General features: G+C 39.8%; 1 protein-coding gene across 7 annotated transcripts; it reads left to right on the forward strand.

Moving 5' to 3' along the window:
• Positions 1-2,337: 2,337 nt before the first annotated feature.
• PRKAB2 (protein kinase AMP-activated non-catalytic subunit beta 2) lies at positions 2,338-26,358 on the forward strand. Of its 7 annotated transcripts, none has more exons than XM_066362116.1 (8): positions 2,338-2,364; positions 3,142-3,388; positions 3,922-4,102; positions 9,317-9,410; positions 9,641-9,761; positions 13,519-13,652; positions 22,621-22,689; positions 26,067-26,358. In XM_066362116.1, exons 1-8 carry the CDS (start codon positions 2,353-2,355, stop codon positions 26,142-26,144), a joined length of 936 nt encoding a protein of 311 aa, XP_066218213.1. In that variant the 5' UTR covers positions 2,338-2,352; the 3' UTR covers positions 26,145-26,358. The 7 variants fall into 7 exon arrangements, with proteins under 7 accessions (XP_066218213.1, XP_066218218.1, XP_066218217.1 ...); XM_066362121.1 differs by lacking the exon at positions 2,338-2,364 and adding an exon at positions 8,398-8,564 and having other exon boundaries at positions 3,353-3,370; XM_066362120.1 differs by lacking the exon at positions 2,338-2,364 and adding an exon at positions 8,398-8,564 and having other exon boundaries at positions 3,370-3,388.
• The last annotated feature ends 27 nt before the right edge of the window (positions 26,359-26,385 follow it).

Here is a 26,385-nt window from a genome sequence, read left to right on the forward strand (position 1 = left end):
CATAAACTCCTTGACATTGGTCTTGGCAATGATTTTTTAAATTTGAAACCAGGCCTGACCTGTTGTGGCGCAGTGGATAAAGCGTCGATCGGAAATGCTGAGGTCACCGGTTCGAAACCCTGGACTTGCCTGGTCAAGGCACATATGGGAGTTGATGCTTCCAGTTCCTCCACCCCTTCTCTCTCTCTGTCTCTCCTCTCTCTCTCTCCCTCTCCTCTCTAAAAAAAAAAAAAAAAAAAAAAAAATGAATAAAGAAAAATAAATAAAAAAATTAAAGAAAGCCTGATTGTACTCAAACATTTAAAAAAAAAAATGAAGACAGGCTTAAATTTAAGACCAAAAAAAAAAAAAAAAAAAAAAAATTGAAACCAAAAGCAAAAGCAACAAAAGCAAAAATAAACAAGTGGGACTATATCAAACTGAAAAGCTTCTACACAGCAAAGGAAATAATTATATTGGTATTGGTTAAGAAATATTGCTTCTTTACCTAGTAATTCCTGTATCTAAGGAAAAAAACAACTTGGTACTAGAAAGAAGCAATTAATCCTTCCGACAGTGTCAAATTATTTTTGTCCTGTGTCTAAAACATACAATATACAAAGTTAACTTTTATTATTAACTGTGGACTGACATATAAATGCTATTAGAGTAGAACAGTGTCTTGGATAATTCCCTGACAAGAATATAAATTCTGAGCTGTCCTAAATTAAATTATAGCTGGCCAGAGTGTTCAAGGAAGAGACAGGAGAAGTTAATCAGTTAACAACTGCAGGGCACAATCATCAAAACACTGCCTAAATTCCTGAATGAATATTGAAACTTTGAATTAACTTCTAGGTGGCTATTTCCACAATTCTGTAAAGAGACTAGCCAGTAGCCGAGTACCAGGTACAACTGACCACCTGCATCTCCACATCTACTATACGTGATCTTTCCAGACTGTTGCCCACAGCCAGTCATGTCATTTCTTCCTTACAGACTATGCACCTATCCTAGAACTAGCCCCCTTCACCTTTTCCCACCCACTTAATCTATAGCAGTGTAAATTCTTTCAAAACAGCTTACACCTTTCTCCCTCAAACTGGAGGTATAAAGGAGCCCATTAACTCCAGTAGCGCTAGCATTTTGTCTTTTCCACCTGGCCCTGTTGCTGGTGGTTCACATGGCCGCCCCAGGACCTGGTCCTTTTCTGACTAGCATTTGGCTCAAAAAACCCTTTCTTTTCAAAAAGCTTTTAGCCGTGAACATTTCTTAACACCCCCAAATCAGATCATCTAAAAAATCATTTCTATTTAGCTTTAGAAAAACAGTTCCTTTTCCTAATGAGTTTTGCATTGGCTAATATAATCCTTGGTTTGCTTCCCCTATGCTGATTTGACCACTCTAAGGAAATATATACATACCAGAGAAACCACCCTGGCATTCTGAATAGTACACAAGTTAGCGATTTAATGTATTATTCTTCCAAGGGCTTTCCTTCAGAGTCCTATGGAAAGGATGAAAGAAATGGGGTGGGGGTGGAGGGGAACCAAATAGGAAGTAAGCAGACAATCAAGATTTTGGAGCTTGACCAGGCAGTGGCACAGTGGATAGAGCGTTGGACTGGGATGCAGAGGACCCAGGTTTGAGACCATCGAGGTCACCAGTTTGAGCGCAGGCTCATCTGGTTTGAGTAAAAGTTCATTAGTTTGGGCCCAAGGTCGCAAGGGGTTACTTGATCTGTTGTAGCCTCATGGTCAAGGCACATATGAGAAAGCAATGAATGAACAACTAAGGTGCCGCTTCTTGTCTCTCTCCGTTCCTGTCTATCCCTCTCTCTGACTCTCTCTGTCTCTGTAAAACAAACAAACAAACAAACAAAAAAAGATTTTGGAGGGGTGAGCAAAAAGTTGCTGTAAAAATGTGTATTTTTAATGCAAACTGCCTTTGGTTAAGAGCCAGAAAACAACCAGGTATTAAAGCAGAGCACAGATGAAAGGGAGACAGTGGATTTGGTGAACTTAAGTGGATGGGGTTTTCAACTTAATATAAAAATGAACTTTGCAAAAAATAGCTTACTCATTCAGAAAGGGTGACCTGTGTGATTTCAGGTTCCCCATCACTGGCTGTGTTTAAGCCAAAGTGGCATTATCTTGCGAGAAATGTAAACATATCCTTCTGTTTGCAAGTGTTATTAAAGTTTACTCTGTACAAAGTGCGTGCAAATACGAAGAGGAATCAAATCGAGATTTGCTCTCTGCCAACTCTCCAGCAGAGCTTCTTACACTTCAGTGCGTACACAGTCTCCCCCGGGGATCTTGTTAAAACGTAGATTTCTATTCTATAGGATGAGGCCCAGATTTTGCAATTGGAATGAGCTCTCAGGTGAGCCAATGCTGCTGGTCTGTGTAACACATGTTGAGTAACAAGGGTTGCTAGTAAGGAATGAGACGCCAATATACGTATATATAATACATATCAGTAAAAGCCTGGATTTATCCCAAACCCAGGACTGTCTTTGCCCTTTTCTGTCTACTATTCCTTCTGTTGTTTTTGTTGTTGCTCTCTTTCTTGAACTTCATTTCCTCTAGTGCTGTTCACTGCATATCCTGTTTCTTAGCTTGTAATAGCTTTCTCCTCTTTAGACTGACATTTTACTAATTTGTTAAGGTTTATCTCCTAATCACTCCTTCTCTGGGTCCCCAGTCGGGCTGACTGCTCCCTAAAGCATTACTTTAACCTCGAGCAAGCAACCCCACCTTCAGTGGGAAGTCCGTTTTCCTATTCCCTCTAGACTAAGGTGACCAATCATCCTCCTTTAGGGAGGACAGTCCTTCTTTTGTAAATTCCATCCTCCCTCCAAAAGTGTCGGCCTACATGTCTTCCTTTTTGAAATTGGAAGACTAATCTGTAAATGTCCATATTCGATCTATGCAGAGTCGATCCATTGCGTGTGATGTGACGTATTTGTATCTAAATGAGTACTTTTTTCTTACAATTATTAAAAATTAATAGGCATGTAAGTATAATTACAACATAAAATATTACAAATGTTTTTATTATGCATTTATCATATCACAGTGTATTATTGTTACAATGAATAACATGTTTCTTTTATTCACGATATTGTTTTCTTCAATTAATTTTTGTCCTCCTTTTCAGTGTAAAAAAGTTGGTCACCTTACTCTAGACCCGCCTCTCCGGGTCGCCTGTGACAAACGGTTTTTGGCGAACTTAAAGGCAGCTGAGGCAGCGGGAAGGAAAGCAACACCGCCCTCACGGGTACTGAACACGGGAGCCAGAACGGCGGCCCCAGTGTCATTCGGGTACAGAGTCCTCCGTGTGGCAGGCCTGGAGACTCAGCGCAGGGTTTCCGGAAGCCGCTTATCCGGTGGGCAGTCCGGGTCAGGTCCGTAGCTGACAGCCCGCAGGCGCCACCACCCGGCGCAGGCGGAGGAGCGTGGCCGTCCACCACCGAGGCAGCCGCGCTAGAGAGGCCGGCGGGTCTTGGCGCAGCGCGGCTGCGGGGACAGCGCGAGGGGGAGGGAGGGCGGCAAAACGGGCCTTGTAGCCATTTTAGGAGGAAACCCGGGTCACTAGTGCGGGGCGCGGCTTCAATTTCAATAACTTTATTGGTGGCTTTACCCTCAAAACACCCATCGCGCCAGCGGCACGCGAAGGAAGGAACGCTTCGCGGGAGGTGATTCGGGTGCGGGCGTGAGCGCGGGATGCAGGGGAATTCCCGAAAGTGGGTTTCCTGAGCAGCGGACAGCGAGGGGCTTCAGGGGTACCAGGCGTTCCTGGAGGCTCAAGAGAGAAGGGACCCCTGGACCCTGCAGCGGGGATTCCCTTAACCTGATCCCCACACGCAGGGGCTAAGTCAGGGGTACCCCTGACGCAGCCGCCGGGGTGTTTCTCGCCCCGTGTTGTTCCCCAAGGCAGGTGGCGCCGGCTTTGAGCTGCAGCCATGGGAAATACCACCAGCGACCGGGTGGCCGGGGAGCGCCACGGCACCAAGGCTGCACGCGCTGAGGGCGCCGGTGGCCATGGCCCCGGCAAGGAGCACAAGATCATGGTGGGCAGCACCGACGACCCCAGCGTCTTCAGCCTGCCGGACTCCAAGGTGAGCGTCCCCACGCCCCCTGTTGGTCCTCATTATGCTGCAGGCTGGGTGTCAGGGCTCCTCTTCCCTTTCTTAGTCCTTATCACACTGACCTGGGTTACGGTGTTTTAATTAAAGGGATTTTTCGGGAACGGCGATATTGAATGGCAGTTCCTCTAGTAGTACTGCCTCAAAACAGAAGTGAGAGTTCTTGTTTTCTGACTAATCTTTTGGCCACATTTTTAGGATGACAGTAGGATACCCCTCACCTACCCCGCCCCCAAATCTTTGGTTCTCTTAACAGGCAGGGGAAAAAGTAGGCTTACAGTTGTGAGTACGTGAAACAGAGTTTATTCTTGTATTATTATTTATTTTGTATTGCAACTGTAAACTTAGTTTTGCTCACCCCGAATATGGATTGTAAGCGCTGGTGGAAAACTTCAGAGGGTAAATTGCCCCAGTTTGCTGACCTCAGTTGGCAGTTTCTCACATTTGCCCTGATGTGGGTAAATAAATTTTTCCTCTGACAACTTCTGTGTATCAGTATCATTATTTTTGCCCTTCTAGGTGCTCAGCACTTCTTACCCTTTTTCCCTTTGGCTTGGCTGTGAGCAGCAACCACTTGCTTATTTGAATACTTTCTCCTAGCCTTGGGGATCAATAAAAGCCTTCGCTGCTCAATTTTTGTCCCATACTCTATAGCTGTGGTAGCTGAAGTTGTGCTTCATTGACGCCTAGCTGCTCCTCAAGTGGCAGAGCAAATAATTCCAGGATTTCTTCATTTCCCAGTAGTACGTCATAATGTCGCCACAGTCTGAAAACGACCACCCACAGCTGCTCTGAAGACCTTGTTCTCAATTCCAAGGACTTTCAGGAAAGCCACAACTTGTGTTCACTCTACTGAAAGGATAGATGGAGCTGACAGCAATGTGATTACCACACAAATATATCTAATCACTTTTAGAGCTGTCAGCACTAAATGCATTATAGCCAACTGGGATGAAGTAGAAAAATGGAGGGGTTGAGGAGATTGGAATGTGTTTGATGTTTATCTCTTCCATGAAGTAAAAAGAGAAAGATTTGCCAAGTTGGTAGCACATGGACTTTGGTTATTTTCTTGGATCTCAAATGAGAACATACTCAGAGAAAGGGGAAGTGAGGGGGTGATTAAAAAGACCATTTCTTGGGGTTTCTTCTCTGTTCCTTCTTCCTCTTCAGGACTTCTTTCTTATCATTTGGGCTGTCCACCCAGCCATTTGAATTTACTTCTTCAAAGCTTTACAAGGTGATCTGCCTCACAGTATTTTTACCCTTTTCCTACATTGATGACTCAGGATTTAAGTACAGTGTATTTGTCAAACTGTGACTGTGGTAATCAGTGAGTGTCCTGAATAAAAGCCAGGTTTCTGTATCTGAAATGGAGCCTAATTTGAATCATCCTTTTCCTTACCTCAGTCTTGTCATTTGGAAAATAAGATAATTGGTTCAGATAATTCCTAAGGTCTCCTTCATAGCTGAAATTGTATAGTTCTCAAATTATTGTCTGTACTTCTTCTCTTAATGTCTTTTAAGAGACGTTAAGACATTTTAAGCTGAAATACTAATTGTTTTGTCTCTTTTCCTCATGACTTTGCTGGCTATTTAATTTGAAGTAAACAGTCTTCTGCTAGTCAGCTGTACTGATGCCTACTACAGAAATGTCATGTTATACTGAAAGGGCTTTCTTCCAAAGCTAAGCATATTAATAGTTTGTAGCTTTCAAATTCTAAACTAAAATCTTACATCATAAATGTAATTGATAGAAACAGTGGCTGTGGGGCCTACATTGCTTTGAATGTCAACCTTCTTCAGTTCTGAATTCTGTTTATGTATTAAAATCACCTGACATTTGTTTAAACTCTTTATGGAAAATTTGAAACATTTTCCACGTTTCAAAGTATAGGGAGAACAATGTAATGGAGTTCTAAATACTGTCGCCCTGTTAAAACAATGATCAAATTATGAATGAATTGGCTCTGGCCGGTTGGCTCAGCAGTAGAGCGTCGGCGTGGCGTGTGGGGGACCAGGGTTCGATTCCCGGCCAGGGCACACAGGAGAAGCGCCCATTTGCTTCTCCACCCCCACCCCCTCCTTCCTCTCTGTCTCTCTCTTCCCCTCCCGCAGCCAAGGCTCAATTGGAGCAAAGATGGCCCGGGCGCTGGGGATGGCTCCTTGGCCTCTGCCCCAGGCGCTAGAGTGGCTCTGGTCGCGGCAGAGCGACGCCCCAGAGGGGCAGAGCATCGCCCCCTGGTGGGCAGAGCGTCGCCCCTGGAGGGCGTGCAGGGTGGATCCCGGTCGGGCGCATGCGGGAGTCTGTCTGACTGTCTCTCTCTGTTTCCAGCTTCAGAAAAATACAAAAAAAAAAAAAAAAATTATGAATGATTTTTTATCATCCATACCCAATTCACTCCCCCCTTATCATCAGTTACTTTGAAGCAAATTCTAGACATATCAAATATTATTATTTTATCTAAATATTTTAGGATATATCTCTAAAGAGGAGGTATTTTTTATTTCTTTGTGTAACATGTCATAGCATTATTATGTGGGAAATTTAAAGAAATTTCCAAGTCCTATATCTGAATCAGAATCTGAGGATTATTTTTAAGCATATGTGAAAACTTCTATAATTCTAATGCAGCCTGTCAGACAAGAGTGCATTGCTTTAAGAATATGGAGATCAGGTTTTCTCCTAAGACACTTACATAATGTGAAAGGCCCTTCAATTTCCTTTCTCTGTTTACTTTGGATTATGCTGTCACTGGTGTCTCAATGCAATTTTGAGGAATATCTAGGGGTGGTATGGAAGGTAACCTACCCCAGCCATTTTGAAAATAAAGCCTAATGAATAAGCTACTACTATTTTTTAAAACCACATTATTTTATTTGTTAATCTTTTGGCTTGATACTGTACAGTCTTATTAACCTGTTTACCAAAGTCATTTAAGCTGATGTAAAGCCAAGATCAACAATCTTTTTCTATAAAGGGCCAGATAGTAAATATTTTAGACTTTTTGGACCATAAAGTCTCTCACAACTACCCAGTCCTGCCACACTGTAGCATGAAATCATTTGTAGGTACAAAATAAATAATGAATATTATATTTTTCAATAAAACTTTATTTATAAAAGCATCTGGCTCACCGGCCAAAGTTTGCCAACTCTTCTTCTTAAGGAACGTATGTGAAGACAGTGTTCTAAGATATGAATTCTGCCTGACTCTTGAGCTAGATCCAGATAGATCCAGGCCAGAACAGATTACTTCAGAGACTATCTGATCGATCCCTCCCCTATTCCCCAGGTGTGCTTGTTTCTTTGGAAAAGGCCCTCTGTTTCCCCTTATCTAGGGCAGCTATTGCCCTAATACCTCTGACCATTCTGCTTTTCTATATAATTCTTCAACACCTGCTACAGGGCTTGGAGTATATCCACATTATCTTGCTGATGCCCAAAGGAGCCTCATGTAAGTTCCCTTAATAAACTCTTGATGTAGTTATGGTGTTGTCAGCCTATTTCTTCAGTCTCAGCCCCGGGAAATTTTCCCAACATGGTAAGGGAAACTAAGTAAGGAGTCAATATTTTTCAGAATCCTACAGACCTCATTTCATATTGGAACTGCTTTTGTTGAAAGAAGCTGTGTTTTTGATCTGCTGTTCCTTGAGACTCCAGAATTTTCATTCCTACTCCTGAAATAATAATTAGTATAAACCTGACATGGGTGAGCAAATAAAATTTCATAACAACTTCTCAAAATTTAAGAAACCAATGATCTGGTTTTTATTGGGGGTTTTTTTGTTTTTATATTTTTAATATCATTTGTAACCTGTTAGCTAAAATGGAGTTTATGAATTACTTATGAATTTCGGTACCTCTAATTTCCATTACAGCTGATGATTGAGAGCTGTTCATATTTGCATGTGCAAAGTACATCGCTAACTTAGTTGTTTTTTATAGAATCATACTTTGTTTCTACATTTTTTCCTCTTAAGAGGCACTCAGAAGCATATTATAGTTGCCTGTGTGTGAGTTAATGTGATAATAGGAAATAGACTTGGAAGTTAGGATGGCATTTGGGCAGCCCTTGAACATGAGCCTTTGACCATTTTGGTCCTAGATGAGTTATTGCTCTATATGTGCTCAAAATCTTATTTAGTTGCTAATTTCGAGGCTTATTGATCTTTAGCAGAAACCTAACACCCCTCTCTGCCTTAGGGAGTAGAGTGACCTTTTAACAATTCCTGGGTCACAATTGAGGGATGACCTAATCCTTCTTACAGCTCCCTGGGGACAAAGAGTTTGTATCATGGCAGCAGGATTTGGAGGACTCGGTAAAGCCCACACAGCAGGCCCGGCCCACTGTTATCCGCTGGTCTGAAGGAGGCAAGGAGGTCTTCATCTCTGGGTCCTTCAACAATTGGAGCACCAAGATTCCACTGATTAAGAGGTGAAGACAAGTGTCTTGATTGAGTCTACAGAGTCCAAGAGTTGAGACTGGGTTACTTTTCTCCACATGCTAGGGACTCTTGAACATTTTCTGTGACCAGTGACTGTATCTGTGACTTTTTTTAAACCTCATAGTGAGTCAGAGGTGTTTTACCACTCAAAGGGGCTTACAGCTCTGTGGGTACATTCTGGAGGACTTGTTAATTCAAGTCCTTTCTGTGCTTGTGCGAAGTGTTCTGTAACTAGCTAGGTCCAGTTACTCTGACTTTTGCATTAGAATGAAACACATTGTGATGTTCTAGGAAGTAATATTATTTGTTGCCTGCAGAGCAATACAGTAATGAGTTATTTAACTGGTTATCAGAAAGGCCTACTTATCAGTACATAATTTTCCAGAAGATGCTCACCAAAACGTGGAAAGGTTACTTTGAGCCACTTCTGTATCCTGAAGGGATCTCTTCTGCTGAAGCAGGATAGCTGTACTAAGGTCAAACATTTTAGGAGATTAACATCTTTATTATTCTTTTCCAGACATTAATTAAGAACTAAGTTATTGGGAGGGGCTGGAAAACACATGCTGAACATGATGTAAGAAAGGAAACTGGGTTTAGGAATTATTTTTTACTCCAGGGGATCTAATCACTTAGCAATGTGGGAGATAATTGGTATAATATTTTGGTTGACTCAGGTTTTTACATTACATTCTGTCTTTTGATAGGAACTTGACCTGTTTAACTTTGTTTTCTTCTGCAGCCATAATGACTTTGTTGCCATCCTGGACCTCCCTGAGGGAGAGCACCAGTACAAGTTCTTTGTGGATGGACAGTGGGTTTATGATCCATCAGAGGTAAGGCCTTGATCACTGACTTAACAGTCAGTCTCCTCTTAGCTATTCCCCTTGGTGTCAAACTTCATTGCTGCCAGAAATGATGAGTAGCAGCGCTCCTATACTGGAGGATTTCTCTCTAGATAAAAGATGGAGGTAGCATGTATGATCATTTTTGAAAAGAGGACAGTTGAGTTGAACAGATGGATTTCAAACAGGGACTCATAAATTTTTTCCATTCACTGTTTCAGCCTGTGGTTACCAGTCAGCTTGGCACGGTTAACAATTTGATCCATGTCAAAAAATCTGATTTTGAGGTGTTTGATGCTTTAAAACTAGATTCAATGGAAAGCTCGGAGACATCTTGTCGAGGTAATTTTGTTGTATTTGCTCTTTCTTGACGTGTTTTTTGTATAATGCATGCTCCTTCCCAAGAGTGGTTTTTATTTGTCTTTTTCATTTTCTCCTCAGGAAACTTCTGAGTTATATACAGGGTAGGGCAAAAGTAGATTTAGAGTTTTGAATATGCAAAACAGCTTATTCTTTTATTATTTATTAATTATTATATTATCTTTTATATGGACAACCGTAAACTACATTTTGCTCCTATATAATTCTGTAAACATTTAGGTCCCCTTCTCTAAGACAAAAAAAAATCTTGGCTTAGAATATTTGATTTTACTTTTTAAACAGGATCTATAGTAAGACTTTTGTTTTACATTGTAACCCAATACACACACATACACACGCACACAACTGTAACACAAGTCTTACAGAACGTTTGCCTTCATTACATGTGATGCATTCATTTTCTATTTTATCTTCTTTTGTAAGCCACTAATGGGCTATGGCCTATAGCTTAGAAAGCTATTTCTAATGCTATTTCAAGATTTTTACTGACCTTTGGTGGAATCACCCAGCAGAGGCTAGATGTTGTCTGGTTTGCCTTATTATGCTCCTTCAACTTAATCCTGCCAGTTGATAACTCAGTGACAGTTCTGTAATGTTATAGGACCCGATAGGTATGGCAGTCTTTGGGGGAAAAGGGTTTACAAAAACCCCACAATTCTTTTACGTGCATGTTAACTGAAGTTTTGTAAGTTTTTGATTAAAAATTCCCTGGGAGAGTAGAAGGCCTGTATCCTTTCCTTTCAGTATTATTTTTTCCAGTGCTTCTATTTCTATGTACATTTGCTGCAGCACCAGAAGAGTAATTTGCTAACCATACTCACAGTTACCTTTTTGTTACTTTACAGTAAAGGCTACAACTGTCTGCAAAACAGTGTGTGCTATGTTCCTAGTGAGCATACTTTTCTCCCATGTGGGTACAAAGCCTGCCTCTGCTTCTGACTAGCTTTGCCATCACAGACAAGTCCTTCAACCTCTTTGGTTCTCAGTTCCTTATGAGTAAAATCAGAGGCTTAGAGTCTCACTGATTCTCAGCTGAAGAGATACAGTACCTAAAATGGGGCATATTAGAATCTCAGTCACAAAGGTGGCTTACTAAAATAAGCAGTTTGTAAAAGAATAATCAATAGTATAATTGTCTTGGCTGGTAAGGCAGTGATTAAAAAGAGTTTAAAAATACTGAATTAAATAATAATCCACGTGTAATCATGCATTACATGATTCTGGCAAAGCAACCAATAAATAATAAATATACAATCATAATTTTATAGAGAGAGGACTAGCACATTTTTTATATTTCTTTCTTCCCTCTTTCATTCAATTTCCTGATCCACTAAGGTAAGGTTTAGAATACATTTTATTAGAAATCTGCAAACAGTGGGTTTTAACCTGTACTCAGTGACCATCTTGCTATATATGTGATGTTGGACAAATCACTTTACCAATTTTTTTTTATTTGGATGAAAAGAAAATAAAAACTTTTTAAGTACTGCCTAGGGGTATTTTATGGATCATATGACAAAATAACTGCAAGTATTCTATAAAGTTTTAAGTTATATATATTTTTAAGATGTTGTTTAATATAACAGTATTACTACTATTTTCTTTTGCCTCTCATATACTTAACTGGAATCTGAGTTCTTCTACTGAACTGGTTATTAAAATCTCTTTTACTAGAGACAATAAAACAATTGTTTTTCAACCTTTTTATGCTTTGGGACTGGTGGAAATAGGAGAATCATTTCAGGAACCACTAAGGCAAAAATCACCCTGAGCATAAGCAGATTTGACTAAGATCATTGTGTCTATAATCTTCAAACAGCATCGGGGTGGTTAACTCTTTCACTGACTAACACGAAATTTCTGGCAGACCAGTACGTATATGGACCAGTGGTTGAAAAACACTGCTATAAAAAAACTATTAAAATTTGCTAAGCAAAAAAGTATAGTTCTCTTCAATTTTTTGTGTGTATTAACTTCTATTCTTGTCTGTATCCATTTTTAAGATATAATTCACTTAACATAAAATTCACTCTTTTAAAGGTACAATTCAGTAATTTGTATTATATTCACAGAATTGTATAACCAGCACCACTGTCTAATTTCAGAGCATTTCTTATTGCCCAGAAAGAAACTCTGTACCTATCAGGAGTCGCTTTCTATTTCCTTCTCCCTTGTCCCCTGGCAACCACAAGTCTACTTTGTATCTCTGTGGATTTGCCTATTTGGGACATTTCATGTAAATAGAATCATACAATATGTGGTCTTTTGTATTTGACTTCTTTCACTTAATGTGTTTATCTATATTGTAATATGCATTAGTACTATATTCCTTTTTATAGCAGAATAAAATTATATTGTATGGATATACCATTTTGTTTATCCATTCATTAGCTGATGAACATTTGGATTGTTACCACTTTTTGTCTATTAATAAATAATGCTGTTATGAACATTTATGTTCAGGTTTTTGGGTGGACATATGTTTTCATTTCTCTTGGGGATATATATATATATATCTCCAAGTAGTATAATTTCTGGGTCGTATGGCAACTTTATGTTTAACTTTTGGAGGAACAGCCAAACTGTTTTCCAAAGTAGCTGTACCATTTTACATCCCACCAGCAATGGGAATACTAGTACAGAGTTTCTAATTTCTCCATATACTTGCCAACAATTATTGTTGTCAGTTCTTTTTATTATAGCCATCTTAATGAATGTTAAGTATTATCATACTGTGGTTTTCATTTGCATTTCCCTAATGACTACTACATTATTAGTAATTTTGGCCTCGTTGTTGCAATCATGGTAGTATCAATAGTCTTATTAGGCAGTTATTTATTTATTTATTTATTTGCCAAAAGGGAGAGAGAGAGAGAGAGAGAGGGAGAGGGACAGACAGGAAGGGAGAAAGATGAGAAGCACCAGTTCTTTGTTGTGGCACCTTAGTTATTTATTGATTGCTTTCTCTTATGTGCCTTGACCAGGGGGCTCCAGTAGAGCCAGTGACCCCTTGCTCAAGCTAGCGACCTTTGGGCTTAAAACAGCTACCATGGGGTCATGTCTATGTTCCCATGCTCAAGCCAATTACCTTGTGCTCAAGCTTGTGAGCCTGTGCTCAAGCTGGATGAGCCTGCACTCAATCCAGCAACCTTGGGGTTATGAACCTGGGTCCTCAGGATCCCAGGCCAGCGCTCTATCCACTGTGCCACCACCTGGTTAGGCTCAATAGTCTTATTAGAGTTTATAACCTTGTGTGTTTCTTGAGTGGAAAAAAGAAGAAAGCTAATCTTTTCACATTGTTTGACAGTGTACAAGGCCTTGTCACATTTATTATCTTACTTGATTCCTTTAAAAACATTGTGAAATAGGGCAGAGATTATTTTTATGTTATGAATGAGTAAACTGACCATAATGACAAGATTTGTCCTATGTCATATAACTGATAAACAGAAGTAGTTCTTCCCTAAACCAACATCTTTTACCCCTCATCTCCTCAATCTTCTATACCATGTTGCCATGTTGAAAAACTTTCTGGTTTCTATTCAGGATGTCTCAGACTTTCTTTTTAGCTCCCTTATAGTTGTAGGCCCCACATGTCACAAGTTTATGATCCGTGACTTCTATGTATTTATCATTAGCTGCCATGGTAATGACGTTTCTTTCATGCATTTTTACTAGTTCACCAACTTTCCCTTCTATTTGGATAAATGTCTTCCAGACCTTTCCAGCTCACCTCCAGGGCCTTATGGTCAAGAAATGTATGTGTTTCGATCTGAGGAGAGATTCAAATCCCCACCCATATTGCCTCCTCACCTTCTCCAAGTTATTCTTAACAAGGACACTAATATTTCTGTAAGTATCCTGAGAGTATTGTGGGGCTATCTTGAAGTCACTACAACAATTTGAGCTAAAGTTTAGTAGTAATCCTAGAGGTTGGGGTATCACAAAGGTGTGTGTGTGTGTGTGTGTGTGTGTGTGTGTGTGTGTGTGTGTATGTAAAAGACAAAATCTAATCTTTTTCTACTGTTAGATAGATAGATAGATAGATAGATAGATAGATAGATAGATCTACATATATGAATTGTAACTTTTCCAGGTATTGATATCAAAATTCATAGTTGTCTTCAAATAATTCAGGCCTAGAGCTATGGATTACTAAAACCAGTTTCAGACACTTATATTCAAACATAAGATAAGGAGTAGTTATCATCTGAGGTATAGAAAAGAAGTATAAGGGTTTTTGGAAGTTTTGGGGGTTTTTTGTATAATTTACATCTCTAGTCAATTTACTTGGTTCCTATTAAGGTTGTTTTTGCCTTTTAACCTGAATTTTCCACATGTGTTGTGGGCAAGATTTTTGTCTTAGCTCTATTATGGAAAATGAATAGATGCTGAGGCTTAGGGTTTCTGCCCTAGACTTTTGAATTTTCCTGTAATGAAAATGTACTGATATATTCAAGGGTGAGTACATACAGTATTTAAGAGAAATAACATAGACTAGTTTAGAGTTTCTCAGCAATCACAAAGAGCTTGGAGGAGGAGTAAACTGCTTGGTTTAAGAATGTGCATTTAGAGTTCCAAGATGGTGACGGAGTAGGAAGATGTTCCAACAGCCACCTCCCAGGACCAAATTGGATTACAAATTAATTTAAAAACAGCCAACATTGAATTAAATGAAGAGTCTATAACCAAGGATCTCTGAAGAAGCCACAATGAGACTGGTAGGAAGGGCAGAGATGCAGAAAGGACTGCCCCTCTCCCAGGATCAAGTGGCGGCTGAGGGTCTAAAGGGACTCTCACTGTGGGGAGGGTCGCCCTGAGAAGTAAGGGTCCTCAGCCCCAGGCCCAACACCCCATCCTAGAGCTCCAGAGCCTAGAAGAGGCACCCATATACCATTTGGCAGAGAAAAGGGCTGAGTTTTCTGTCTGCAAGAAAGAGACGGAGCTCTTGGAGACACAGGCTCCATCTTAAAGGGCCAGTGCAGAAAATCTCATTCACAGCCACTTATCTGAGATCCTGCGGAGGGAGGGCTGAGAGGACTAGAATTGCATGAGGAGAGTGTAAAGTTGGTGGCCCAGGGAGAGACATGGTGGGGTACGGCCACCAGAATCCCTGTGCTGAGTCACTCTCCTATATTGCAGTCACCATCTTTCTTGGGTGAAACAGTCCCCTCTGAGCACCATCAGCCTGAGGAAAAGCAACTGCTCTGCCTGCCAGAGTCTCTCCTGCCCCACCCATGGAGACTGGGTTGTTCTGACAAGCCAGGAATCAGGGGTCGCATCAGTGACTCAGTTTTCTGGCATTGAGGCCAGGGCTTTCCCCTCACACGCTCCTGACTCTAAGACTGGTGCTTCTGCATCACAGGGGACTCAGTAGAAATTGTCCTGACTGTGGGCAGACCACACCTCTGGGTCTCAGAGGCCACACCCACCAGACTACTGGGACCACACCATACTGAGAGATCTGTGAAAAAACTCTGGACAGACTGATACCTGGGGCCAAGCCACACCCACCACCCCTCCTAATCTCTGAATTGCCGTAGGCTCTATACTCTACCAGAGGTTTTTTTCAGTGGCTGAGCCCAACAAGCAACCAGCAGACAGAGTCTGCAGGAGGCAGGACTCAGGGAACCTTGGCTTTTTAAGTGGACCTTCCCCCAGGCCCAGTGTGGGTAAAACAGCCTAGGCACACAGCTCGGAATTTCCATGTACACCTGGGTCCAGCAGACACAGCCAAAAACTGAATTGCTTATAGCTCAAAGGTTAAAGAAGGCCAGTCACAGGCAGTGTCTCCCACTGATCTGCACCACATTCCCTCCAGGGACACCCAGGGATGGCATATCCAGTTGACAGCTACAGAGAGCATCGGATCAGAACCTAACAACCCTTGCTAGTGGGATAGCCTAAGGAAGGGTTCCTCATATTTGGCCCAGCTGAGGCAAGTTCTGCTCTCTGAGGCCAGTACATGCACAGCTTCTCGTGTGCATTGGATAGGATGGAACCTCACAGCCAGAAGGCCCAGGTGCTGGATTTCCTGCCATGCTGGGCTGTATTCCACAGGGCAAAGGGAGAGAGGCTTGGAGCACGGGCATTTAAAATGAGCATCCCTGCGAGCCCATTGTTGGGTCTGGTCAAGGGGCTTAGCCACTTTCTGGGAGCACAGTCAGCCCCAGGAGAGGACTCTCTCAGTCTTCCTCCCTGAGACCAGTGTCTCACCAGCTGTAAGAACTTCTGCACAGGGGACTGCTGGCCTCACTAGATCTGAACCTGCTGCTCACCTTGCTGGGGAGAAATAAAATTTGAGTATCCAGCAGTGGCTGAGGAATTAGGCTCTGGAGTAGGGGCCACTTTCCCCATACTGAGCTAATGACCAAGAGACCCCTGAAATAGGGGTCACACTAATATTATATTCCCAAATTCAGCTGCCCTAACCCACCAAGCTATCAAACTGTAGAGGCATTGGTTGAGTGAGACCAGTCTGAGCCCACACTACATTCATTCTACAGAAGACTATGGGAAGACCAGGCAGCAGCAAGAGAAGGTGGAGCAGCTGAAAAGTAGAGACAAATATTAAAGAGCCTGGGGCTTTTACAGAGCTGCTGTCATCTCTAAACAAGAGGAAGTTTATCCTTATACACAGGTTGGCCCCTCCCACACTACCCAGGCACAGGAAATGCAGACACAAATAGCAAACAGAGCAATAGATCCAGACAGGTAGCCCAAGGCACGTTATAAACAATGGCTGATGCCAACCCAAAAAGACCTAGAAACAACATAACCAGTAGTGAGTGGCAGACAGCACCAACCCTAGACTTGGCTAACTATGCAAGCAGCATGCACAAAGGTGGAGTCTAGCAGGTACCAGACACTGTGGAGACTAAATACACCCAAGAGGACAGACACTGCACAATGTCTAATACACATGATCAAGGTTGACGCTTAGAGCCAGTCAACCTGAAGAGATTACTACACCCACAAAAGGACCAACTACATTCAATACTCACATACTATAGGATAGAAAAGATTACCCTAAAGAAGCATTCCTAGACCAAGGATATCAGGTGGCCTGGAAATCAGTACCACTGAGCCCATCTTCCTCATAAAAACACCACAACAAATTTCAAAGTCAGACAGCACTACCTAATACACAGACAAAATGGGCAGACAGAAAAATGTGACCCAAATGAATCAACAAGAGAAATCCCCAGAAACAGAACTGAATGAGATGGAAGTAACCAAACTACCAGATGCAGTGTTTAAAATACTGATTTTTAGGATGCTCAAGGATCTTAGAGCAACAATGGATGGTCATAATGAGTACCTAAAAAAAAAGATAGCAAACATCAAAAAGTATATTGAAATCATAAAAAAGAACCAGTCAGAAATGACAAATACAATATCAGAAATGAAAACTGCACTAGAAAGAATCAACAGCAGGCTGGATGAAGCAGAGGATCAAATCAGTGATTTAGAGGACAAGATAAATGAAAGCACAGAAGCAAAGAAGCAAAACGAAAAGAGACTCAAAAAGACTGAGGAAACTCTAAGAGACTTCTGTAAAAATATGAAAAGAAACAACATCTGCATCATAGGGGTTCCTGAAGGAGAAGAGAATGAACAAGGGATACAGAATATGTTTGAAGAGATCATAGCTGAAAATTGCCCTAAATTGATAAAGGAAAAAGTCACACAAGTCAAAGAAGCACAGAGAGTCCTATTAAAGAGGAACCCAAGGAGGCCTACACCAAGACGCATCATAATTAAAATGTCAAAGTTAAGAGAAAAAGAAAGAATACTAAAAGCTGCAAGAGAAGAGCAGTCAATTACCTACAGAGGAGCCCCCATAAAGATGACATCTAACTTCTCAACAGAAACACTTGAGGCCAGAAGGGAATGGCAAGAAATACTCAGTGATGCAAAACAAGAACCTACAACCAAGACTACTTTATCCAGCAAGTTTATCATTTAAAATGGAAGGAGAAATAAAAAGCTTCCCAGACAAAAAAAAAAAAGACTCAAGGAATTCATTACAACAAACCGGTACTGCAAGAAATGTTAAGGGGCCTGCTGTAAAAAGAACAAAGGAAAAAAGAAATGGAGAGAAAGATTGTAGATTTAAAGAATAAAATGGTGACAAATAAGTACATATCAATAATAACCTTAAATGTAAATGGATTAAATGCTCTAATCAAAAAGACATAGGGTAACTGTGTGGATAAGAAAACAGGACCCATACATATGCTGTCTATAAGAGACACACCTCAGAACAAAAGATACACATAGATTGAAAGTGAAGGGATGGTAAAAGTATTTCATGCAAATGAAAATGGAAAAAAAGCTGGGGTAGCAATACTTATATCTGACAAAATAGCCTTTCAAACAAAGACTATATATACTAAGGGATTAAAAATATCACAACATAATGATAAATGGAGCAACCCAACAGGAGGATATAACTATTGTAAATATTTATGTGCCTAATATAGGAGCACCTAAATAAATATATAAAGCAGATTTTGATGGACATAAAGGGTGAGATTAACAGCAATACTATAATAGTAGAGGATTTTAATACCCCACTAACATGAATGGATAGATCCTCCAGACAGAAAATTAACAAAAAAAAAACCAGCAACCTTAAATGACACACTAGATCAACTGAATTTAATTGATATCTTCAGAACCTTTCACCCCAAAGCAGCAGAATATACATTCTTTTCAAGTGCTCATGGTACATTTTCTAGGATAGACCACATGTTAGGACACAAAACAAGTCTCAATAAATTTAAGAAGACTGAAATCATATCAAACATCTTCCCTGATAACAATTACATGAAACTAGAGATCAACTACAATAGAAAAACTGAAGAACATTCAAACACTTGGAGGCTAAATAGCATGTTATTAAATAATGAATGGGTTAACAATGAGATTGAGGAAGAAATCAAAAATTTTCTTTAAACAAATGCCAATGAACATACAACTCAAAATCTATGGGATACAAAAACTGCAGTCCTAAGAGAGGGTAGTTCCTAACATAGCAGGCATGCCTTAAGAAGCAAGAAAAAGCTCAAATAAAGAACTTAATTCTGTACCTAAAAGAACTAGAAAAAGAACAACAAATAAAGCCCAGAGGAAGTAAAAGGAAGGAAATAATAAGGATCAGAGTGGAAATAAATACCATAGAGTGCCGCAAACCAGCACGGCTAGTAATTCCAGGTCCTGAGTGGGAACAGTGCAGAATTAAGAAAATAAACTGAAAGAGAAATAGGATGGGATCAGGAGGCCTCTGCAAGCTGATGGCAAGAACAGAGCGCACTCTCCATCCCTAACCCTGTCTTATTTATAGGTCAGAGAGAGTCATTAGCAAATCAGTGATATCTCTGATCATATTTCCAAGACAACCCAAGAATTCTACCGAATGCAGAAAACCCCCACCATACATAACATCTTAACTTCACAAAACAAAGGATAAAAAGAAATCAGCCTCAAGTCTTTCTGAGGGACATGGGGGATAGGATGAGTATAAACAATCCAGCACCATAGCTAACATGAAGATGTGAAAGAAAATAGCCTTTAGCAACTTCACAGAACAAGTGAGGTGGGGGGTTGGGCAGACTGTCTGCTTACTGCCAGTTCCCCACATCTCTGTCCCCCAAAATTTTAAACTGCAAAGACCCTGTTAGCTTTCAGTCCCCAACATTAGAGACTAAAAAAAACAATGCAAAAGATCAATGTAACCAAGAACTGGTTCTTTGAAAAGATAAACAAGATTGACCAATGTTTAACCAGACTCATCAAGAAAAAAAGAGAGAGGACTCATAAATAAAATTAAAAATGATAGTGGAGAAGTAACAACTGACACTGCAGAAATACAAAGGATTGTAAGAAAATACAATGAAGATCTATATGCCAAGAAATTGGACAACCTAGGCAAAATGGATAAATTCCTAGAAAGATACAATATTCCAAAACTCAATTGGGAAGAATCGGAAAACCTAAACAGACCGATCACAACAAATGAAATTGAAGCAGTTATCAAAAAACTCCCAGCAAACAAAAGTTCTGGACCAGATGGCTAAACAGGCAAATTTTACCAAACATTCAAAGAACTAACACCTATCCTTCTCAAGCTATTTCAAAAACTTCAAGAGGAGGAAAGACTTCCAAGCTCATTTTATGAGGCAAGCATTGCCTTCTTTCCAAAACCAGATAAAGACACTACAAAGAAAGAAAACTATAGGCTAATATCCCTGATGAATGGAGAGGCTAAAATTTTCAACACAATATTAGCAAACCAGATCCAGCAATACATTAAAAAGATCATATATCATGATCAAGTGGGATTTATTCTAGGGAGGCAAGGCTGGTACAGTATTTGCAAATCAATAAATATGATTCATCACACAAAAACAATGAAGGCTAAAAATCACGTGATCATATCAGTAGATGCAGAAAAAGCATTTGATAATATCCAGCACACATTTATGATAAAAACTGCTAGCAAAGTGGGAATACAGGGAACATACCTCAATGTAATAAAGGCCATATATGACAAACTGACAGCCAACATCATACTCAATGGGCAAAAGTTAAAAGCAATCCCTTTAAGATCAGGAACAAGGCAGGGTGCCTCCTTTCACCACTCTTATTAAACATAGTTTTGAAAGTCCTAGCCACAGCAATCAGACAAGAAGAAGAAATAAAAGGCATCCAAATTGGAAAAGAAGAAATAAAACTATCATTATTTTTTGGTGATATGATACTATAGAAAACTCTAAAATCTCAGTCAAAAAACTACTAGACCTAATAAATGAATTTAGCAAGGTGGCAGAATATAAAATTAATGTTCAGAAATCTGGCATTTTTATTTACCAACAATAAACTGTCAGAGAAATTAAGGAAACAATCCCCTTCACTACTACAACAACAACAAAAAATGAAGTACCTAGGAATAAATTTAACCAATGAGGTAAAAGACTTGTACTCGGAAAATTATAAGTCATTGAAAAAAGAAATCAAGGAAGATACAAACAAGTGGGAGCATATACCATGTTCATGGATAGGAAGAATAAACATCATTAAAATGTCTATATTACCCAAAGCAATCTATAAATTCAATGCAATTCCTATTAAAATACCAATGGCATACTTCAAAGATATAGAACAAATATTCCAAAAATTTATATGGAACCAATTAAATGAATTGCCTCAGCAATCTTGACAAAGAAGGATAAAGTGGGAGGTATCACACTTCCTGATATCAAGTTATAATACAAGGCCACTGTACTCAGAACAGCTTGGTACTGGCATAAGAACAGTCATACAGATCAGTGGAACAGAACAGAGAAACCAGAAATAAATCCACGCCTTTATGGTCAAATTGATATTTGACAAAATAAGAGCATGCAATGGAGTAAAGACAGTCTCTTTGATAAATGGTGTTGGGAAAAATTGGACAGGTACATGCAAAAAAATGAAACTAGGCCACCAACTTACACCATTCACAAAAATAAACTCAAATTGGATAAAAGACTTAAATGTAAGTCGCAAAACTATAAACATCTTGGAAGAAAACATAGGCAGTAAACTCCAATATCTCTCATAGTAATATTTTTGCTGATTTATTTCCACAGGAAAGTGAAATGAAGGACAAAATAGACAAATGAGACTATATCAAACTAAAAAGCTTTTGCACAGAAAAAGACACCATTAACAAAATAAAAAGACTACCCACACAATGGGAGAACATATTTGCCAACACATCTGATAAGGGGCTAATAAAATTTATAAAGAACTTCTAAAACTCAATACCAGGAAGGTAAACAATCCAATTTTAAAAATGGGCAAAGGAACTGAATAGACACTTCTCCAAAGAGGACATACAGTTGGCCAAAATCATATAAAAAAATGTTCAATGTCACTAATCAGAGAAATGCAAATTAAACCCACAATGAGATACCACCTCACACCTGTCAAAATGGTGCTTATTAATAAATCAACATACAATAAGTGCTGGCGAAGGTGTGGAGAAAAGGGAACCCTCCTGCACTGATTGTGGGAATGCAGACTTGTGCAGCCACTGTGGAAACCATTATGGCGTTTCCTCAAAAAATTAAAAATGGAACTGCCTTTTGACCCAACTATCCCACTTTTAGGAATATATCCTAAGAATCTCAAAACACTAATTCAAAAGAACATACACCCTCATATTTATTGCAGCATTGTTTACAATAGCTAAGATCTAGAAACAGCCCACGTGTTTGTCAGTGGATGAGTGGATTAAAAAGCTGTGGTACATAAACACACTGTAATATACTACATGGCTGTGAAAAATAAGGAAATCTTACCTTTTGTGATGGCATGGATGGACCTGGAGATTATTATGCTAAGTGAAATAAGCCAGGCAGAGAAAGAAAATTATCGTATGATCTCACTTATATGTGAAATCTAATGAAGAAAATGAACTGAGGAAAGGAATAGAGGCAAAGGCACGGTCATATGGAGCAGAGGGACAGCTGTCAAAGGGAAAGGGGATGAGGTGAAATTGGGGAAGGGATTAGTGAAATTGTATATACATAACACATAGATACAGATCACAGGATAGCAAATCCCAGAGAGGAGTTAGGGGAAATCCCAGAGGGAGTTAGGGGAAGGGTGGCAAAGGGAGTATAATGGGAGACCCACAGTAGGGGTGAGTGAGGGTATTATATTGAGTGGGACACTTGAATCCATGTTAACACAAATTAAAATTAATAAAAAATAATAATAATAAAGATTGTGCATTTAACCCCATTCAGTGATTTCTTTTCTCTTTTAGTGTGACCCAGCCTTGCTTCCCGAGCCCAATCATGTTATGCTGAACCATCTCTATGCATTGTCTATTAAGGTAAGTGGTGGGGCTGACTCTTCACAGAGCTCCCCAAAATGGGGGGGAAGGGTAATATATGTTCTCCAGTTGTTACTTGCTCTGCTGCTTCACTGAAGCTGAGGCTGGCAATAATGGCCAAATTATAAAGAATTTTTTTTAACTAGTGCTTGGGATTTTTGATTTTTAAAAAATCTTGGTGTCAAAAAGCTTCTGCACAGCAAAAGGAACCACCTACAAAACAAAAAGGCAACCAGCTGAATGGGAGAAGATATTTACAAACAACAGTTCCAATAAGGGGTTAGTACCCAAAATATATAAAGAACTCGTACAACTCAACACCAAACAAACAATTTAATTAAAAGATGGCCTGAGGCATGAGTAGGTGGTGGCACAGTGGGTAGACAGGGACGTAGAGGAACCAGGTTCAAAACTCTGAGGTCACTGGCTTGAGCGTGGGGTTGCTGGCTTGAGCATGGGATCATAGACATGACCCCATGGTCACTGGTTTGAACCCAAAGGTCACTGGCTTGAAGTCCAAGGTTGCTGGATTGAGCAAGGGGTCACTCCCTCTGCTGTAGTCCCCTGGTCAAGGCACATATAAGAAAGCAATCAATGAACAACTGAGATGCCACAATGAAGAGATGAGAACATCTCTCTCCCTCCTGTCTGTCCCTATATGTCCCTCTGCCTGACTCTCTCTCTGTCTCAGTCAAAAAAAAAAAAAAAAAAAAAAAAGGCCTGAGGACCTGTACAGACACTTCTCCCAAGAAAAGATACAAATGGCCAACAGATATATGAAAAGATGTTCAACTTCACTAGCAATTAGGGAAATGCAAATCAAAACTACAGTGAGATACCATCTCACACCTGTTAGAATGGCTGTTATCAACAAAACAAGTAATAAGTATTGGAGAGGTTGTGGAGATAAAAGAACCCTCAATCACCCCATTCACTGCTGGTGGGAATGTAGACTGGTACAGGCACTATGGAAAACAGTCTGGAGTTTCCTCAAAAAATTAAGAATAGAGTTACCGTATGATCCAACAATCCCTCTACTGGGTATCTGCCCAAAATACTTGTAAATATTTACAAAGATATATGCACCCCTATGTTCATTGCAGCATTATTCACAGTGGCTAAGACATGGAAACAACCAAAGTGTCCTTCAATGGATGAATGGATAAAGAAGATATTGGTACATGTAAACAATGGAATACTACTCGGCCATAAGATGAGATATTGCCATTGACAACAACATGGATGAACCTTGAAAATATTATGCTAAGAGAAATAAGTCAGTCAGAAAGCTAAGAACCATATTATTTCACTCATGGGATATAAAACTGAAACGCATGAACACAAGCAACAGTGGTGGTTACCAGAGGGAAGGGGGTGGTAAAGGGTAAAAGGGGCCAAATATATGGTGCTGGAAGGTGATTTTTGGTGGTGGGCTTATAATGCCATATATAGATCATGTATTAGAGAAATGTATCTTGAAACATATATAATCTTATTAATCAATGTTGCCCCAGTAAATTTAATTTAAACAATCTGAGGCTCTATATCTGTGTTCTGGCTAGCTGAATTTCCCTGTGATTGAATGAACAGTTTTGCTCCCTGGTTTCTTTTTAGATAGCTATAACCTTTATACTGCCTGCTTAATTAAGTGTGAGTTCTTAGTACTAGAGTTTTATTTGCAGAAAAAGAAGTTTAGCCTCCAGTTGAAAGAATGCTTAACTGTGAAATTAAGGCTCCTACTTTTTTAAAGGTGGATACAGCTGCTTTCAGGTGCTTGGTTATATATAGCCAATATACTGCTGTATATACTAGGGGAGAAATGTGACCAGATTTGCCATGCGCCCTCCAACTCCTATTGGTTTCTCTGCTGCATTAGAGTTTAGGTTGAAAATATTTGTTCAATATATTCATAATGGTTTGGCTATTGGAATAAAGTTTTCTATTGCTCTATGTTATCAAACTAAGCTGGTCATCACCAGAATCACCTGGGAAGTTTGTAAAAAATACAGATTCAAATGCTACATCCCCAGGGATTCTGAATAAGTGCATCTAGGAGGGGCCCCAGTAATCTTTTTAAGCTGCTTATATTTCTTAGGTGTGCATCAGATAAGGGAAATCACTCATCTAGCTTCTTTAACAGATTGCATTTTTAACAGGTACTTTTAAAATCTATATTACTGAATTTATTTTTTATAACAACATTGTGTGGTAAGTATTATTTTTAACCCCTGTCTTATAGATAAAGAAACTAAGGCTCAGAGAAGGTGAAATTGCCAGTAAGTACCAGAGAGAGGACTAAAGTCCAGTCCTCCTGTCCTCATTCCATATTCTGTCCTAGAGAGGAGTGTGCCAGGTCTTTCCAAGTAGGTCTTCCTCTCACCTGCTCCTCATTTCTACCAAACACTTCCTGGAGCTGAACTTTTTATCTGCCTTGCTCTGTCATATTTAGACTGTGATCAGCATTCTCTGGTCACAGACCATTAATCTGGGAAGCATTCATTGTGATAAGCAGTATAGAGGAAAATACAAAGATGCACTGGTTTCTCAATTGGATCTGCTTGGGTTCTTTGGGATCTGACTGAATTTTGCCTCCTGTAACTACTCTTTGGCTATCAATGGATGTCCGCAGGCCTGCTTTGTTCTATGGTACACAAATGATCTGTAACAGCCTGGGAAATTGTAACTTTTACTTTTCACACTGGTCTTAATTATTGTGATTCACCTTGGCCTTGGCCCAAATTGTTTAGGCTGTTTGGAATCAATCCATTGGACTGAGTGTCTTTCCTAGGAGGATTTTTGGGTCCACTTTATTCAAGGATAGAAAGGGATTCCTGAGACCCCTCTTGATCAGACAAGACTTTTTAAATTCATCCCTGGTATCAAGTGGAACTTAGACCTGCGTCAGGACTTGGAAATCGTTTTTTAAAAGGACCACTGTCCTTTTTTTCTCATTGCATTTCAGACTTCCTTCTAGAAATTGATGCCAGGATGTTTCTTTGCTAGTTTTAAATCCAATATTCAAATTTGAAATGGGGAAGGGAGTGAGTAGGAGACTATAATGTTTCCTCAGCACCTAGTATGTGTCAGGTATTATGCCAGGTATTCTGCTCTAATAATCAGTCACCTTAATTGCAGGTATTATCCTTATAATGATGAGGGAAAAAATGATCTAGAGACAGTAAGTAGATTATTCAAAGCCACAAACAGTAACAGAAGGATTCAAGATCAGAACTAAAGTTGATTTGACTCAAAAACCAACCTCCTTCTATGATCAAACTATGTCTCGTAAAAGTGAGCACCTGTGAAGGACTATGTCTGGGAAGAGCTGCATACTGCCTGAACTAATGAATAGCTGCATATGTTTCTTTTCCTTGCAGGACAGTGTGATGGTCCTTAGTGCAACCCATCGCTACAAGAAGAAGTATGTCACTACTCTGCTGTACAAGCCCATCTGAAGGAATTCCTTCCTGCCTCCCGGGCTTCAGAAGCATCTCCCTTGCATTTCTGAACTGGACCAGTCTTACCTGAGACTGGAAGGCTGATTTGCTTTGAGGCTGATGTGTGTATTTCAGGGCCGCTAAGTAGAATGCTCTGCTTTTGCATTGGATTGAAGATGAGAGCTTTCTGAGCTCATGAAATTTATTTTAAGAAAAAAAGTTACATATATATATATATATATATATATATATATATATA

The sequence above is a fragment of the Saccopteryx leptura genome, chromosome 2, assembly GCF_036850995.1.
Source record: "Saccopteryx leptura isolate mSacLep1 chromosome 2, mSacLep1_pri_phased_curated, whole genome shotgun sequence".
Lineage (NCBI taxonomy): Eukaryota > Metazoa > Chordata > Mammalia > Chiroptera > Emballonuridae > Saccopteryx > Saccopteryx leptura.